Genomic DNA, 15,624 nt, shown 5'->3' with positions numbered 1-15,624 from the left:
CGAGCGACCTACCATAAATCAGCTTTAACCAAGTGGATGTCAGTCACCATTAAATCCCCAAAACATGCAGTTAAAATTATACTAACGTAAATAAATAAGTAAATAAGTAACGTTACAAGCTGTACCGAGATATTCTTCAAAGCGGTTAAAGGTCAAACCGTATGTGAGTAAAACATCGGCTGTCAAAGTTAAATATTGATATTAAATAAGTCAGCCTGACATGGAAATCGTGACTTATAAATTTTATGAGCAAATTAAAATTACTTGTGAGATAATAAACACCACCAACCTTCTCATGATACATACTGACCATTCAATCTTGTGCTCAATCGAACTTCGACTTCAGTGTTCAAAAAATGTTTCAGTGCTTCCCGAAAAACACAGAACACATAAAATGCATACACTGCAAAAAAAATTCAATTCTTTAATTCCTGCACAGCAATGAACACCTTGGAAAAATATGCAGTATAGCACTAGTAATACTGTTATGATACAAGTGAACTTGAAATTGATTTCCTAGGCTGGTATCATTGGTGTATCAAAGACACCAACTCTGCTTTTTCTCAGGCATAAGATAAAGCCTCCACGAGCACACTACATTGAACTGTGAAGGCACTTTGTTGATCCATTCAGATAAAAAGCCAGTTCAGACAGTCATGTGCTCATGGTTTGCATAGGACAAGCATTTGGACTAATTATTAGTCCCATTAGGTGCAGAATTTCCACATCATTTTACAACAGATTTAGGTCTCTGTAATGCCTTTGTCTTAACTTTTGAGTCAACTCTGTCTGCTTAAACATCTGACACTCCGTCTCAAAGTCACAGCCTTGGAGCAGTTCCCTGTAGCGCTCTCTGACGTCTTGATAGAGCGGCATGGAGGCCTGCTGGTCAGTCAAGCCAGGGAAAGTCACAGGCTTCTCGTTGAGCAGTGGCTGCAGTCTCAGATCGCCTTGTCCACAGTCGTACAGCACCAGGACTAAATTAGCTGCGTAGGGTAACATGCGGCTGGTGCGGAAGGAGCGTTCAGTCTGATTGGCATAGTTGGTTGATGTCAGGGTATCGTTGTCCTTGAAGAAGCCCAGGAGGGTTAGCAGTGGCAGGAGGGTCTCTGCATGGCCAACCTGGACTGTCACGGCTTCCGTCACCTGGCCAGACCTGACATAAAGGACATTCAACATCAGTTTCAGGTCTAACACAGAATGAGCTCAGTTTGAAAAATGTCAGGGGGCATCAACGTAAATGATCCAGACTAAGATTCCAGACTGGAAAACATCCACACAAGAGTCCATTCAACCAGAATTATGAGGAATGTTTAGATGTTTAAAACTGCGTAGACAACTATTAACGTATAGGTGTTGTAGATATTAGTGCTGAAATGACAGTGGATTAATCTATTAGTCGTTAGACAGCAAACTGATTGCAAACAATTTTGATGCTGATAAATTGTCCAAGACATTTAGTGGGCAAAAAGCCAAACATTCCCTGGTTCGAGCTTCTCAAATATGAGGATTTGCTGCTTTTATTTGAATTATTTAATAGTGAATTAAATATCTTTGAGTTTTAGACTGTTGATTGGACAGAATAAGACATTTAAAAACATCACCATCCACTCTGGGAAAATGTGATGGCCATTTTTTTTTTTTTACCATTAATTGGAATAATATTTAATTATTGCAATCACAGCCTTACATGGTATTTACAAGTGCTTCAGTTGTCCATTTCACATGTACTGATTGAACAGATATGTTCCAGATGCTACTATATTAATCAATACAGCTGTCTACACAGGCCGCAAATCTGCGTATGTTTATGCTTCAAGATCATTTTCTTGTTTTACCTGCTACAGTGTTTGTGTATTGGGTAATTAGTAACCAAGAGACAGTCCATTGGGGACAGATTGGTGTGTTTGAGCAAACAGATTCAGGAAAGGTTCATATTGATGTCTGCAGTACATTTAAGGGTCACTTACTTGTTCTCTTCGGCTGCTTTGTCGAGTCGACTGAACACATCATGGAAGAGGATGCAGCTCGACTTGCTGTTAATATCGTGACCATAGCCTCTTTTCCAGAACTGCTTCAGGTCATTTGCATACTCCATAACCTGTCAAATCAGAAAGCACCAATCATTGCTAGTCTGAGAGACTAAAAAGAGACCTCAATCTGTCAGTCTTTCATTTCAGGCTACCTGAGTGTTGGGTCAGCTTGTAACACAAGACACAAAACACTCTTTGTGACATGAATAATGCCCAACTGTTTCTCAATGAATGAATACCGTGGCGAGGCAGAGAAGGAAATGCATTGTAATTTTTAGTGGAACAAACAAGTGAAATTAAACCAATAGTCAAGGGTCAGGTCTAAATCAGCCTACCAACAGGTTCTTCATTTTTGCCCAAATAAGGTGTTTTTGATATTGTTTCTTCCATGAGTTTGGGGTCTAAAACTGATAATAAGATGACAAGATCGGTCTTTCTCCCCCTTAAATCTAATTATTTTTCCTTTCTGTTCTTATATATGTTTTCTGTTTCTTGCAGACTTGCTTGTGATAAAGAAATAATGCAAGTAAATACAGTAACTCGAGACAGTGCAACAATGAAAAACAACACAAATTCACTGCCAGAGATGCATCAAGATAAAGATATTTTTGCATTCTGAAATTCAGGACAGTTTTGAGTCCACTTGTGCAGGAAATCATCCTGTTTGTCTATACTGGGAACTTTAAAAGGTTACTGACCCATAAACATCTCGCGGCTACATGTGTAATCAATCTAATAACAATCTTCATGATGGAATCTTACCTGCATGCTTTCAAAGCTGAATAACAGACATTTGATGACACTGCCACATTAAATCTAAAATCATTAAATAGCTGAGGCTCATACCTGTGCATCGACCTCATCAAAAAGCCGACACCAGGGGGAGTTCACGGTCTTGATGGCAAACTCATAAGCACACAAGTAAAACGCAGCCTCTGCCATATCTGCCAGAGAAAGGTTGAAATGTGGTGAAATCACACATGCTGTGCAGCCATTTAAACAAACACAACAGAAATCACTGTGAACTGACACAATTTGTCCTAGAACCTCAACACAATGGTGTGAATTTCTTAAATACTGCACCAGTTTGAGGCCTGTGACACTAACTCAAGGTCACACAAATGACTGAGGCAACACTGAGTACAGCTCAGTCAATTAATTACTTGGGACAGAAGCTATAATACTTTGACACTGGAAAAAACAGCTCCACCTACTGTGCAAATACTCCCTGTCAAACATGACCAATGGGATGTTGTGCACATTATCCCTCCGGATCTGATTACAATTTTTCATTTAAAATGTCACAAGATTCATTCAAGTTGGTGTGTAATAGCTGATACACTGCATGATAGCATGATACATCTGTTTCAAACTAAATCAGTTGTCACTGGGTGACACTTTGTTTTCATTGTCCCATAGTTTTCCTAAAAAAGAACTGATGTGTAACTGTGAATTCAGGGGAGGTTCCTGGAAAAAACCATTCAATTTTATTCTAATTACAGTTACAATGAAGACAGTATTCAGTTGCTACACTTTGAATTAATTATTTCCACTTAATTGTGAGTCTAACCTTGAGCATCTGAGCCAGCTGAACATGCAAGAATGTGAGATTTGTTGACAGACAAGCATACAGTTCATCATTTACAGAGTATAAAGTTATAGTAATAATGAATTAATATTTAGTTGGGTTTAAATGGAGAATTCCATTCAAAGACATTCCTATGAAAATGAAAACTGCATCTAAACTCAACACAACTAACTAAACTCAAATATTCAGAACTACAGCTCTGTTTTCCCTACACTCAGCAATTACAGAAGTTTAAAGTAAAGTGTCACCACGTACTGAGTTTGGAATATAGGACAAATATACTCAGTCATGACAAAAAAACAATCATGCCAATCAGGAATCATTCTTTATTTGGGTACCTAAATATGACTTTATTCAGTCTTAATGGAAAGGTTCACAATTTTTTAAGTGACTTAATGAAGGCTAAATACATCAGAATAAATGCACACAGCAGACTCAATAGCCTTGGATTAGAAAATATAGTCCTAATTCAGATATGGTCATCTGCTTCTTTATTCTAGTATCAGCAGGTGAAACATCCAAAGACTGCAGCTTTTAACATGTACTAAGAGAAGCAACCACATTACACCGATCCTTGCTTCCCCTCACTGGATACCTGTGAGTTTTAGAGTTGATTTTAAGATTTTACTGCTTGTTTTTAAAGCCTTGAATAGTCTGGCTCCTGCCTATATCTGGGATCTGCTAACTTTCTATGAACCTGATTGCTGCCTGAGATCGTCCAGCAGGGCCCTACTAATGGTTCCAAAATAACAACTTGTCATTAAAGGTGACCGGGCCTTTGCTGTTCGGCCCCTCAGACAGACAGACTCAGTGTCCTCTTTTAAATCTCTTCTTAAGACTCACTTTTATCTTATGGCTTTTTCTTAACTGATGGTATTTGTTGTAAATATTGAAATAATTCTATCTTGTTTATATATTAAGTTTTTGATCTTCTTTACTTATATTATCTGTTTTTATTGTAAAGCACTTTGTAACTTTGTTTTTGACAGGTGCTATATAAATAAATAAAGTTATTATCTGCCGTGGTGTAATGTATCCAAGTAAATTTACTCTAGTACTGTGCATTTTTTGAGGTAACTGTACTATACTTGAGTATTTCTGTGTTATACTCATTTGTACTTCTACTCCACTACATTTTGGAGGTAACTATTGTATGTTTTACTCCATTATATTTATTTGACAGCTTTAATTACTTTGAATATCAGGATTTTACACACTAAACATGTGACCAGTTTATAAAAAAATGCATTACAGACAGTAAATACTACCACACAATAATGCATAATAATAATACTCCAATAATATAATATATAATATGACACACTTACAGGGGTCATGTTTCTAATAATAAGTAGCTTTACCTTTATAAGACTCTGAATGCAGGACTTTTACCTGTAATGTATTTTATACAATGCTGTAATTGGTACCTTTACCTAAATAAAGGATCTAAATACTTCCTCCAGCACTGACCATCTGTGATGAGACTGTACGGGACATTGAGACGGTCTGCGATCTTCTCCTGGACCCTCCTCATCTCTGATCCCTGCTTGAAATTGTCGACCTCTGACAGTGCCGATGGGTTCTTGTCAACATCCTGCACAAACTTTACGCACTTGTCAAAAAACCTCATCAGAGCATCATTCACTGCATGGTCAAACTCCCTATCTGGGTAGGAGAGGGAAAAAAGGAGCATGGTATGAAATGCATGTAAGTAATAAACCCATAATATGATATTATATCATCATACCTTTAATGTCCCACAGCTCTGTCAGTCCTGCCTTGAAGGACAGTGTGCTGTTGACACACCTGTGCTTTGAGCTGGTTATAAATTTAATGTGTCCTCCTCGAAGCTTCTGCTCTGAAATCAGTGAGGGGAACAGCTTTGACAGTCTGACGGACAGATGCTTGAGGTCCTTTACACCCTTCTGGACTAGTCTGCCGTCCATGTCCTCAGTGTACCACATCGTCCACTGGGTCTGGATCTCACGCAGCCAGCTGTCTTTGCCCGAGGCTCTGCTTTTTACCACGTCGTACAGCTTCTGCATCTTCTTGACGTTTTTGGTCGTCGGGTATCTCGTGCCATGTCTTATTATGGCAGTCATGTGGATTTGGCGACATTGTGCAGAAGGAGGCTGAAGCATGGATCTGTTTACAGCAAGTATGTCCTCTATGAGATACGGATTCACTTCCTCATACCGACCTTTCGTGGTGAAATATTTGGCGATCGCTGGTATGTTTGGATTCTCCTCAGGAGTCACATCGTTACGAAAACAGAAGGAAATGCCGATTGTGGTGGTGAAATGAATAACAATGATTTTCCAAAAAATGGTCGACATGATGAAGCCACGTATTTTGTGTGGCTGTGCGAGCCCCCACCTACCAGATCCAAAACTGAGTGACGTCGTCCATGTGGGACTGAGCAGCCCAGCCAATCCTTTACCCAGAGGTTGTTAGTAGTAAAACAAGCCAGTCCAAAACCATACATTGAGACAGGATTGTCGTTACATAATGGGCTATAATGGACATTGGCTACTTTTTAGTGCTCACAAGACCTTTAGGTTGTGAAATATAACTTTTTAAAAAAAGGAAGTGGCTATCGGATTCCTCTGTGTCAAAAGTCCGTTTATTGTTGGTACGGAATAATTACGCATGCGCATTGGTATTGATTGCGCAAGATCACGTGATCAAATTTAAATAGTTTAAAAATGGAGGAACGTATTTGCTTGCTGGTTAAACGCCAATCCTTCCCATAGTTTGGTTCAAAATGGTTAGCTTTAGGCACAAAAACACTTGGCTAGGGTTAGGGAAAGATCGTGGTTTGGGGTAAAACAGTAAAATGCGTTAAAAGTGTCCGGTTTACGGCACTAAAATGTCTGATGTGATGTAAAAAAATCCGGTAAAAATGTCCCATTTAACAACACTAAAATGCCCAATGTGACAGTAAAAAATATCCAGTAAAATGGCGTCTTTAACGGCACAAAAATATCTGATGTGACGGTAAAAATTGGTAAAAATGTCCCATCTAACAGCACTAAAATGCCCGATGTGACGGTCAAAATGTCTGGTAAAAATTCTCCCGTTTAGCAGCATTAAAATGCCTGACGTGACACTGTGTGACATTTAAAAGTCCTCCCCTATATCCTACAAAAAAATATTGTGCATATTGTTACTTCACTGTGCAGAATGATGTGCATGCAGAGTTTGACCCTGGAAGGCTGTTTTCACATTATGCTAAAGGGGGAAAGTTTCTCTGTGCTCACTGAGTTAAAGGCGTGTAGAGTATGATTTTGTGACATCACAACTAGTTTGGAGCCAATCATGGTCCAGTATGCAACTTATACAATCATGTGCTTGCTCATGGGGGAATTGTTGGGTCTCTCTAAATTAAAGAGTACAGTTTAGACCTGCTCTATGTGAAAACTTAACAACAGAACTTTTCAGAATCTGACTGTGATAGGAAAGATCTAACTTACGATATATTTCTAAGATGATAAAAAGTAGTCTTAGAGATATTGGATATGTGCCTCTGAAAGTTAAGATCAGCATCCAAAATCACACCCAAGTTTTTCACATGCTCGCAGGGTTTTACTGACATGGGAATTAACAATGAGTGAATCTGGTGCCTTAGAGCCTTCGGACCTGCTAAAAGAATCTCTGTTTTTCCTCATTTAGCTGTAAGAAATTTTTGGCCATCCAATATTTGACATCAGTAATGCATTGGATGAGTTCATTCACTGGATTAAAGTGGTTGGCAGAAACAGATATGTATAACTGTGTGTCGACAGCATAGGAGTGATATGATTTGTTGTATTGTTGAATGATGGACCCAAGTGGGAGCATATACAAATTAAACAGTAGAGGACCTAGAACTGACCCTTGAGGGACTCCATATGGGATGCTGACTTTATCTGATTCAAAGTTCCCAACAGAAACAGAAAAAGATCTACCTTTAACGTAAGACGAAAACTAGTTAAGAACAGTGCCTCTAAGGCCTAAACAGTGTTCAAGGCGCTGAAGAAGAATTACATGGTCAATCGTATCAAAGGCTGCGCTGAGGTCAAGAGGAGCAGAAACGTTATGGTTGTTGAGCTCATTTTAAGATCATTCACAACTCTGACCAGGGCAGTTTCTGAACTGTGGTTAATTCTGAAACCAGACTGGTAAACATTAGTTATATTGTGCAGCTATTTAACAATATATGCCAAAACCCCCCAAAAAACAATGTCTTTGTATTCTTATATCAAAATCCAATCATGTTTTCTTCCTGTAAAACGAAATATGACGTGTGCTTACGTAGACTTGAATCAACCAATTTCAACCAATAATATCATTACATCCACCTATCAATTAATCTTCAACTTTTAGCGGCACAGAGCTAAGATTCATTATGACATGCCCACTTTTCAATGTTCAAATCAAATTCTCTGAACATCATGTCCTGCCTGTTCTGTTTCACTTGAAAATACGTCACGGTACGGAAGATAAATACTCTTGAAATGCCATTTCATCTGGATTTTAAACCATGTCTGGAAGGGATCTTTAAATTCTAGAGGACCTATAGTGCTTTTGGGGTGAAGTACCAGATTAGAGCCTTTTATTTTATCTGCTGGAAATGAATTAGTTTGCTCCACCCTGGACTGTGCAAGGTTTAAAGAAACTTTCTATGATCAAGGTAACACAATAAAACATGTACTGGAGTTGAGTGCGTTGTGAGATTCCTGGCATGTTTTTCAATGTTTTTTGCTTTAAATTAGTTACTAGAAATGACCCTGACTTCTGTACTACCATGTACTGAATTATAGTCACCATCCTATCTGTACATTATTTGCTGTACCATAAAAATCTGTTTTAATTTAGCACGTACCTAAACAATTTGAAATTTTACAAGTCACTCTTCTGGCCTTACACCAATTAAATAAATTCATAGACTATTATCTAAGTTATCTAGATACTGTTGCATATAGATATACTGTATGTTGATATAAACTGATATAAAGCCAGACCTAAATATCTTGCAATATCTTTGATGGTTCCAGACAACTCAATAGCGAAATTGATTTTTTTAAAATCTTAATTAGAATTTTGACTAGTTATTAATAAATTACAGATATATGGAATGTGAAACTGGCCAAGCTAATAACTGATTAAATAGTTTTCTTTTTTTACCATAACTATGGAAACAAAGCCCACAGGAAAAAAAAACACAACAAAAAAATAACAGAAGATTTAGCCAAATATTAATTTTGAATTCAGTGCTTCACAGAACACTTTTGTTCTTTGTGAAAATGTTGATTACAGCAATCAGCAAAACCGCAAAGTGATAAATGTGAAACATTCATATTTAAAACTTCTAAATTAGAACATTTAGGGGGAAAAAACTTATGTAACCAGTTACATTTTCATGGTAGGAACATGTTATTTATTATTTTGCATATAAAACAGATTTAGGCCTCTATAATTCAAGATTCAAGATTCTCTTTATTGTCCCACATTGTAGGAAATCTGGATCAGGCTTTCACCCATGCTGCAACCACAAAAAACATTCCACATTCATAAAAGACAGGGTAAGACAGCTACAAGGAACAAGAATTTCATCTGTTGCCATTTAAATTTTTTTATTGAAGTGATAATAAAAGAGTTTTAAAATCTATTCAATCAACAACATGGTATTCTAAACCTCTTCTCTGATGGCAGTAGCTGGTATGGGTCAATTATTATCTTGTTGGCTTGCCTTAGAACAGTCAGTTGGTAGGTAGACTGCAGGGATGGATGCTGTCTTACACCTATTATCTTCCAAGCAGTCTGCATGAGTCGGACTGGTTTGGACTTCAGTTGCACAGAGAGATTACCAAACCAAGCTGTGATGCCGTATCTAATTAGGCTCTCAAAATCCGCCTTATACAAAACTACCATAAACTTCTGATCAACACCATGAATAATGCCTTTGTGTCCAGAGTCCACGCTGTCTGCCTAAACATCAGCCGGCTGCTTGAACAGTTGACACTCTGTCTCAAAGTCACAGCCTTGGAGCAGTTCCCTGTAGTGTTCTCTGACATCCCGATAGAGCGGCATGGAGGCCTGCTGGTCAGTCAAACCAGGGAAAGTCACAGGCTTCTCATTAAGCAGTGGCTGCAGTCTCAGGTCACCTCCTCCACAGTCGTACAGCACCAGGAGTAAGTTAGCTGCGAAGGGTAACATGTGGCTGGTGCGGAAGGAGCGTTCAGTCTGATTGGCGTAGTTGCTTGATGTCAGGGTATCGTTGTCCTTGAAGAAGCCCAGGAGGGTTAGCAGTGGCAGCAGTGTACTTGCATGGCCAACCTGGACTGTCACAGCTTCAGTCACCTGTTGGCCAGACCTGAAATATACAGGGCAAAATGGTGGATGTGGAGTTGAGGGTTTAGAATTGAGTTGAATGAAGAAACAGTATTTTAAAAAAACTTGTAAGTACAACACAAGAGATGACAAAAACTCATGCTACAAAGCAGAATATACAGTCTACACAAAGTAATGTTGGGTTGTTAGACGGCTGTTTTTACCACTGTTATTTTTCAGTCTGTATATGTATAAGGACACATTAAAAACCTCCATTCTTGTAGTTAAGGAAAAGGACACATGCCAGTGAACTTAATCTCTCTTAGATAATTTTTTTTTATTATTATTATTTTTAATCTTATCAAAACAGTGAAAATTGCAAACAGATCAGCTTACCAAATAGATACGGAAAAACAAAAAAGACCGTGGGAGAAATAACTAAAACCACTGATACTTGTAATTATTCTATCTGTTCTACGGAAGAATTTCCTCTTGAGCAAGTACACCTTACATTTGTATGTTCTGCAGGACATTTAAGGGCCACTCACTTGTTCTCGCTGGCCGACTTGTTCAGCCGACTGAACACATCATGGAAGAGGATGCAGCTTGACTTGCTTTTAATATTATAACCATGGCCTCTTTTCCAGAATTCCCTTAGGTCACTTGCATACTCCATAACCTGTTGAAGTGATAGTCAAAAGGTAACTTGTATGTGGGTTGGAGGGCTTTATGTAAAGACTTTAAAGAAAAGGGTATCCCAAGATAGCAATCTGTTTTGCATTGTGTCAGGTAACATTTCAAGCCACCTGAGTGTTAGGTCAGCTTGTAACACAAGACACAAAACACTGAGATTAGATAAGGTTGTTTGTTTGCTTTGTTCTATTTGTGTTGGATTGTGTAGTTTAGTTCCCGTATATTCCAGTGCTCCTGCTTGACCCCTCCGGTTGTCCCAATTGTCCATCTGGATAGCTATAGAGTCACTTATGAGAAAATGAACCCTATAACCTTAACAATAACCCTGCGTAAGACTAAAGTGCTGCTTCATTTTACCTCTGACTCTGTTTCTTTTTTGTGAAATCCTCTGAGACTTGCTTGTGACATATTTGAACAATGTTTGCTTATCTAGAGAAGCTTCCTGTTCTACACTTGGCGATAAAGTGCTCTATAAATAAATGAATGTGTGACTGTAAAATTGAACACATAAATTTAGAGAGGTATGGACATTTGTTGTATTTTGATATTCAACGCTGTTTTAGCAGAATGTCTGCTTTCATTCATATTGTGATAAATGTCTCCAGTAATAAATGAACTTGAAACATACTCTTTTGATCCACAATATATCTTCTGTAATCACCATCATAATTATTATAAGTATTTTATATCATTACCACATTGAAATTTTATGCAGTTAATGCTCTGACCTTTGCATCATCCTCATCAAAGAGCCGACACCAGGGGGAGTTCACTGCCTTGATGGCAAACTCAAAAGCACACAAATCAAATGCAGACTCAGCCATATCTGAAAGAAAGAGGTTGTCATAAAATGGTAATTGGTCAAGTTACACAAGCGGTGCAGCTATTTAATCTTACATACCAAAGAGGTGACATCTTCACAAAATAAATGACAAAGCGCTGGGAGTACATCCCTCCACTACAAGCACCAAAAACTGTTTTACTGTGTAGTAACACTACAGCTGCTCAGAAAGTCACTTGCTTTATCTTAAAACTAAAGCACCATTAAAGCAACTGCCTTAATTATTGCACCTATTTGAATCCCATGATACTAATCCATGGCCGTAAATGATCATGTGGGCTACAACCTGATGTAAAGGCTTTAGTATTAAATTAGAGAACAGCTCCACCCAGTGTGCAAAGACTCACTGTAAAATTTGATCAATAAGATACACTACCCCCTCAAAACATCTCTGCTTTACAATTTTTCATTTCATTCATGTATAATAGCAGATATCTAATCTATATGCACTGAATCTATAGTCTGTGCCAGGCTGTGACACAAATAAAATACTGTAAATTTACTTTGCTTGGATTAAAGCCAAACATACTCAAGAATCTTTTCAAATGGGGACCTGTAATAGACCAGGGACAGCCTGATATAGGCTAAATACTTTAGACTGCATGCACACAACACACTCGACAGCCTAAAATTTAGAAAAGGTAGATATGACCATGTGTGATGTTACTGTACGGGACTCTGAGACGGTTTGCAATCTTCTCCTGGACCCTCCTCATCTCTGGTCCCTGCATGAACTTGTCATCCTCTTCCACAGCTGACAGGTTGTGGTTATCTTCCTGCACAAACCTGGTGCACCAGCGAGGAAACCTCATCAAAGCATCATTCACTGCATGGTCAAACTCCCTATCTAGGTAGGAGGAGAAAAAAGGAACATATTATTAAATGCATGTAAGTAATAAACCCATAATATGATATTATATCATCATACCTTTAATGTCCCACAGCTCTGTCAGTCCTGCCTTGAAGGACAGTGTGCTGTTGACACACCTGTGCTTTGAGCTGGTTATGAATTTAATGTGGCCACCTCGAAGCTTCTGCTCTGAAATCAGTGAGGGGAACAGCTTTGACAGTCTGACGGACAGATGCTTGAGATCGTTCACACCTTTCTGGACTAGTCTGCCGTCCATGTCTTCAGTGTACCACATCGTCCACTGGGTCTGGATTTCACGCAACCAGCTCTCTTTGCCCGAGGCTCTGCTTCTTACCAGGTCGTACAGCTTCTGCATCTTCTTAATGCTTTGGGTGGTCGGGTATCTCGTGCCATGTCTTATTATTGCAGTCAGATGGATTTGGCGACATTGTGCTGAAGGAGGCTGAAGCATGGATCTGTTTACAGCAAGTATGTCCTCTATGAGATACGGGTTCACTTCCTCATACCGCCCTGTTGTGGTGAAATATTTGGCGATCGCTGGTATGTTTGGATTCTCCTCAGGAGTCACACGATTAAGGAAACAGCAGGAGGTGACAAGGAAATGAAAGACAATGAATTTCCAAAGGAAAGTCAGCATGATGCACCCAAGAGGAGACATGAAAAGCAGCTGCCCCCCCCCCCCCCCCAACTTATCTAAACCTAAAACATCTGTGTGTTGTCTAAAACAGGAGTGTGCAGAGTCCAGTCCAGTTTATTTACCCCAATTTCCTCACAGCATTAAACGTAAAGTAAACACGATTTGAACTTTCAGAGAATTCATTCACCACTGAAAAGAAAAGATTAAATCAGTAAGAAATTAAACCATCTATAGAAGTTTTGTCTGATGTCTTTAAGGCATCTCATGTATTATAATCCAGCTCCTTCTTGTAAAATTATTTAGAAACTTAAAAACAAAAACTGAGTTCCACAAGGACTGATTGGAGGACTGATTGTGTAACAGACTGCTGTAGTCATTCCTTCTGTATTTGACCTCATTGCCATCACAGTGTCACTGTGAGGTTGTTTTATGTGGATACAGTTTTGTTGTGAAACCTTTTGTTTTATCTACACTATCACTCTGATCACAACTTTCTGGTTTGACAACAATCTCGTAGGTACAAATATTTATCATCACAGCTGCAACAGTTTCCCTTGAACAGCTTACACATCATGTAATGTGACCAAACATTAAGTGCAGAACTGGAAGTTCCAGTGTAATAAAAAATCTATGCATTATTGTGCAAAAGCTGTCCTTACGCAGGGCACTGTGCAGTGTTTTGTCCATAATTTCCCCATCCACTTGACATAATGTTATTAGCCTGGCAGCTACATTTCAGTTCACTAGATGCTGTTTAACAGAAATTCAATCTTGTAGGTGAACATGAATTCACAAGCATGCTAGTCTATTTTTTAATAATTGCTTTTCTGGCCTTATATTTTTTAATGAACTAATACTGTATTTGTCTACCCACTGGTAAAAAAAACTCCAAAGCATGTAATGTGGTTTTGACATTTAGACCTTATTAAATGGCAACATCTAAATCAACATGCATTTAGATATCTAAACAGATTACTAAATGTCAAGATGCAATTTAGAAATTTATATGAGAGCTCCACAAGTGCAAGATCAGCTCTGGCAGCTTTGGGCCAAATCCTGACATCACAATCATTATAATAATACCAAAACATTTAATTTTTTTTCTGTTTCTATGAACTTTTTACAAAAATCACTGATTCTTTAACTTTCATCTCATCCAATCCTACAAGTAATTATGATTCATTAATTACTACTCAGTATAGTAGCAGTGTCCCACACACAAGTCACCGTGTAGGGGTCCGTCTATTCAACAAACAACCGAAACTCAAAGTAGATTCAGAAGTGAACTGGGAGCCAGTAATGGGGAACACATACTGGGATGATATGGTCTGTTTTCCACGAGCCAATCAAAGACCTTCTGTGCTTGCTGTAGATGAGGCGAAGACAAGGGACAAGGGAATGACAGTGCGAAGACATTTGCAGTTGTCTGGGAAGGAGAAGATGTAGGCGTGGTTTTTATCCTACAGCTAAGTGCTTTACCAAACTTGTCAGGGCCTTGAGAAGGCCCAAGAATTTCTGTTTTATTGTATGTTAGTTAGAGAAACTTCTGTCCTGTCTTGGTCTTCAGAATTTAGGTAATCATGCTTTACAAGGCAAATAGACTATTTAAAGCTTAACAGATTACATCCAGAGAGATAAATAAAACTGATCCATTGTTGATCCATGAAGGAGTCACATATCAGTTACGACTGATAGGGAAATACATTTACATATAGTGACAGTGAATGCTCTGCTAGATTAAACAGAAGAAATTTCACTCAGTGGGTATTCAAAATAACCCAATCATCCTGTCTCATCAATCAGGATAAAGTGATCATTGGTTTCAAAAGCAGCATGAATGACAAGCAGAACTAGAGTATTATCAGTATGTTTTAACATTTCATGTGCTGTTTTGGTGGAGTGATGCTTATAAAAGCCTGACTGAAACTTCAGCTTAGAATTGCTTTGTATTGCTGCATCCAGAAAGATATTCTGAGAAGATTTTAGGGGAATGAATATCGTCCCCCATCACCAACACTACTCAATTCAATATTGTTGTTTATTGACAGTGGAATTTGATCTGATGTATGAATGATTATTTGCATTGGACATCAATTTGATAATTTGATGGTATTTTGCGTACATTTGCCATATCCATACTGGATAAAATATTGTTCTGAATAGTGTGATATTGATTTCAACAATATTGCTGCCCTCCCCATTACATTACCCATTATTTTGCCTTATTTCTCCTACTAAACTTTGGAAATCCCTACCAGTCATATGTGTGTGTATGTGCACATTGTGACTTTATTTTGTTGTGATTTCATTAATCGATATGTCTTTTTTTTAACTTCATCAACATGGCTATATTGTGAAACCATACTTTACTTTCAAAAATAGAGTGAGTCACTTTTAAAGTATTTGGCATGGCCAAACCCTCACCAATAGATGGCTTCAGATCAGTGAGTGGGGTCAGCTTCAACTGTTCCAACGCTGCATTTTCTGCGTAGTTGTCACTGCTGCTGCATTCAATTGCTCCTTCTATGCTCCGAGTCTAGCCTTCCAATGTATAAATATGTCTTGTCGCTCATTCTTTTGCTAAAAAGAAAGAATAAATATGCTGTGAGAAGTGATGGTTAATCGTGGTGTTGTGTCTTTTAGAAATCA

General features: G+C 38.3%; 2 protein-coding genes across 3 annotated transcripts; both read right to left on the bottom strand.

The window, feature by feature from the left end:
* Window positions 1-410: 410 nt before the first annotated feature.
* On the bottom strand, window positions 411-6,275 carry LOC122997550 (multiple inositol polyphosphate phosphatase 1-like). Its single transcript, XM_044373762.1, has 5 exons — window positions 5,369-6,275; window positions 5,092-5,286; window positions 2,880-2,977; window positions 1,971-2,101; window positions 411-1,156 (listed from the first exon to the last, which is right to left on the bottom strand). Exons 1-5 carry the CDS (start codon window positions 5,955-5,957, stop codon window positions 733-735), a joined length of 1,437 nt encoding a protein of 478 aa, XP_044229697.1. The 5' UTR covers window positions 5,958-6,275; the 3' UTR covers window positions 411-732.
* A 2,804-nt stretch (window positions 6,276-9,079) lies between these two features.
* LOC122997553 (multiple inositol polyphosphate phosphatase 1-like) lies at window positions 9,080-15,622 on the bottom strand. 2 transcript variants are annotated; one of them, XM_044373768.1, is made up of 7 exons: window positions 15,400-15,622; window positions 14,290-14,401; window positions 12,396-12,894; window positions 12,120-12,314; window positions 11,355-11,452; window positions 10,482-10,612; window positions 9,080-9,976 (listed from the first exon to the last, which is right to left on the bottom strand). In XM_044373768.1, the coding sequence occupies exons 2-7, from the start codon at window positions 14,389-14,391 to the stop codon at window positions 9,592-9,594; spliced, it is 1,410 nt and encodes a 469-aa protein (XP_044229703.1). In that variant the 5' UTR covers window positions 14,392-14,401; window positions 15,400-15,622; the 3' UTR covers window positions 9,080-9,591. The 2 variants fall into 2 exon arrangements, with proteins under 2 accessions (XP_044229703.1, XP_044229702.1); XM_044373767.1 differs by lacking the exon at window positions 15,400-15,622 and having other exon boundaries at window positions 14,290-15,384.
* Between the last annotated feature and the right edge of the window lie 2 nt (window positions 15,623-15,624).

The sequence above is a fragment of the Thunnus albacares genome, chromosome 14, assembly GCF_914725855.1.
Source record: "Thunnus albacares chromosome 14, fThuAlb1.1, whole genome shotgun sequence".
In the NCBI taxonomy this organism is placed as follows: domain Eukaryota; kingdom Metazoa; phylum Chordata; class Actinopteri; order Scombriformes; family Scombridae; genus Thunnus; species Thunnus albacares.
Note: the sequence above shows the minus strand (reverse complement) of the source record. Positions and strands in the feature narration are given on the sequence as shown.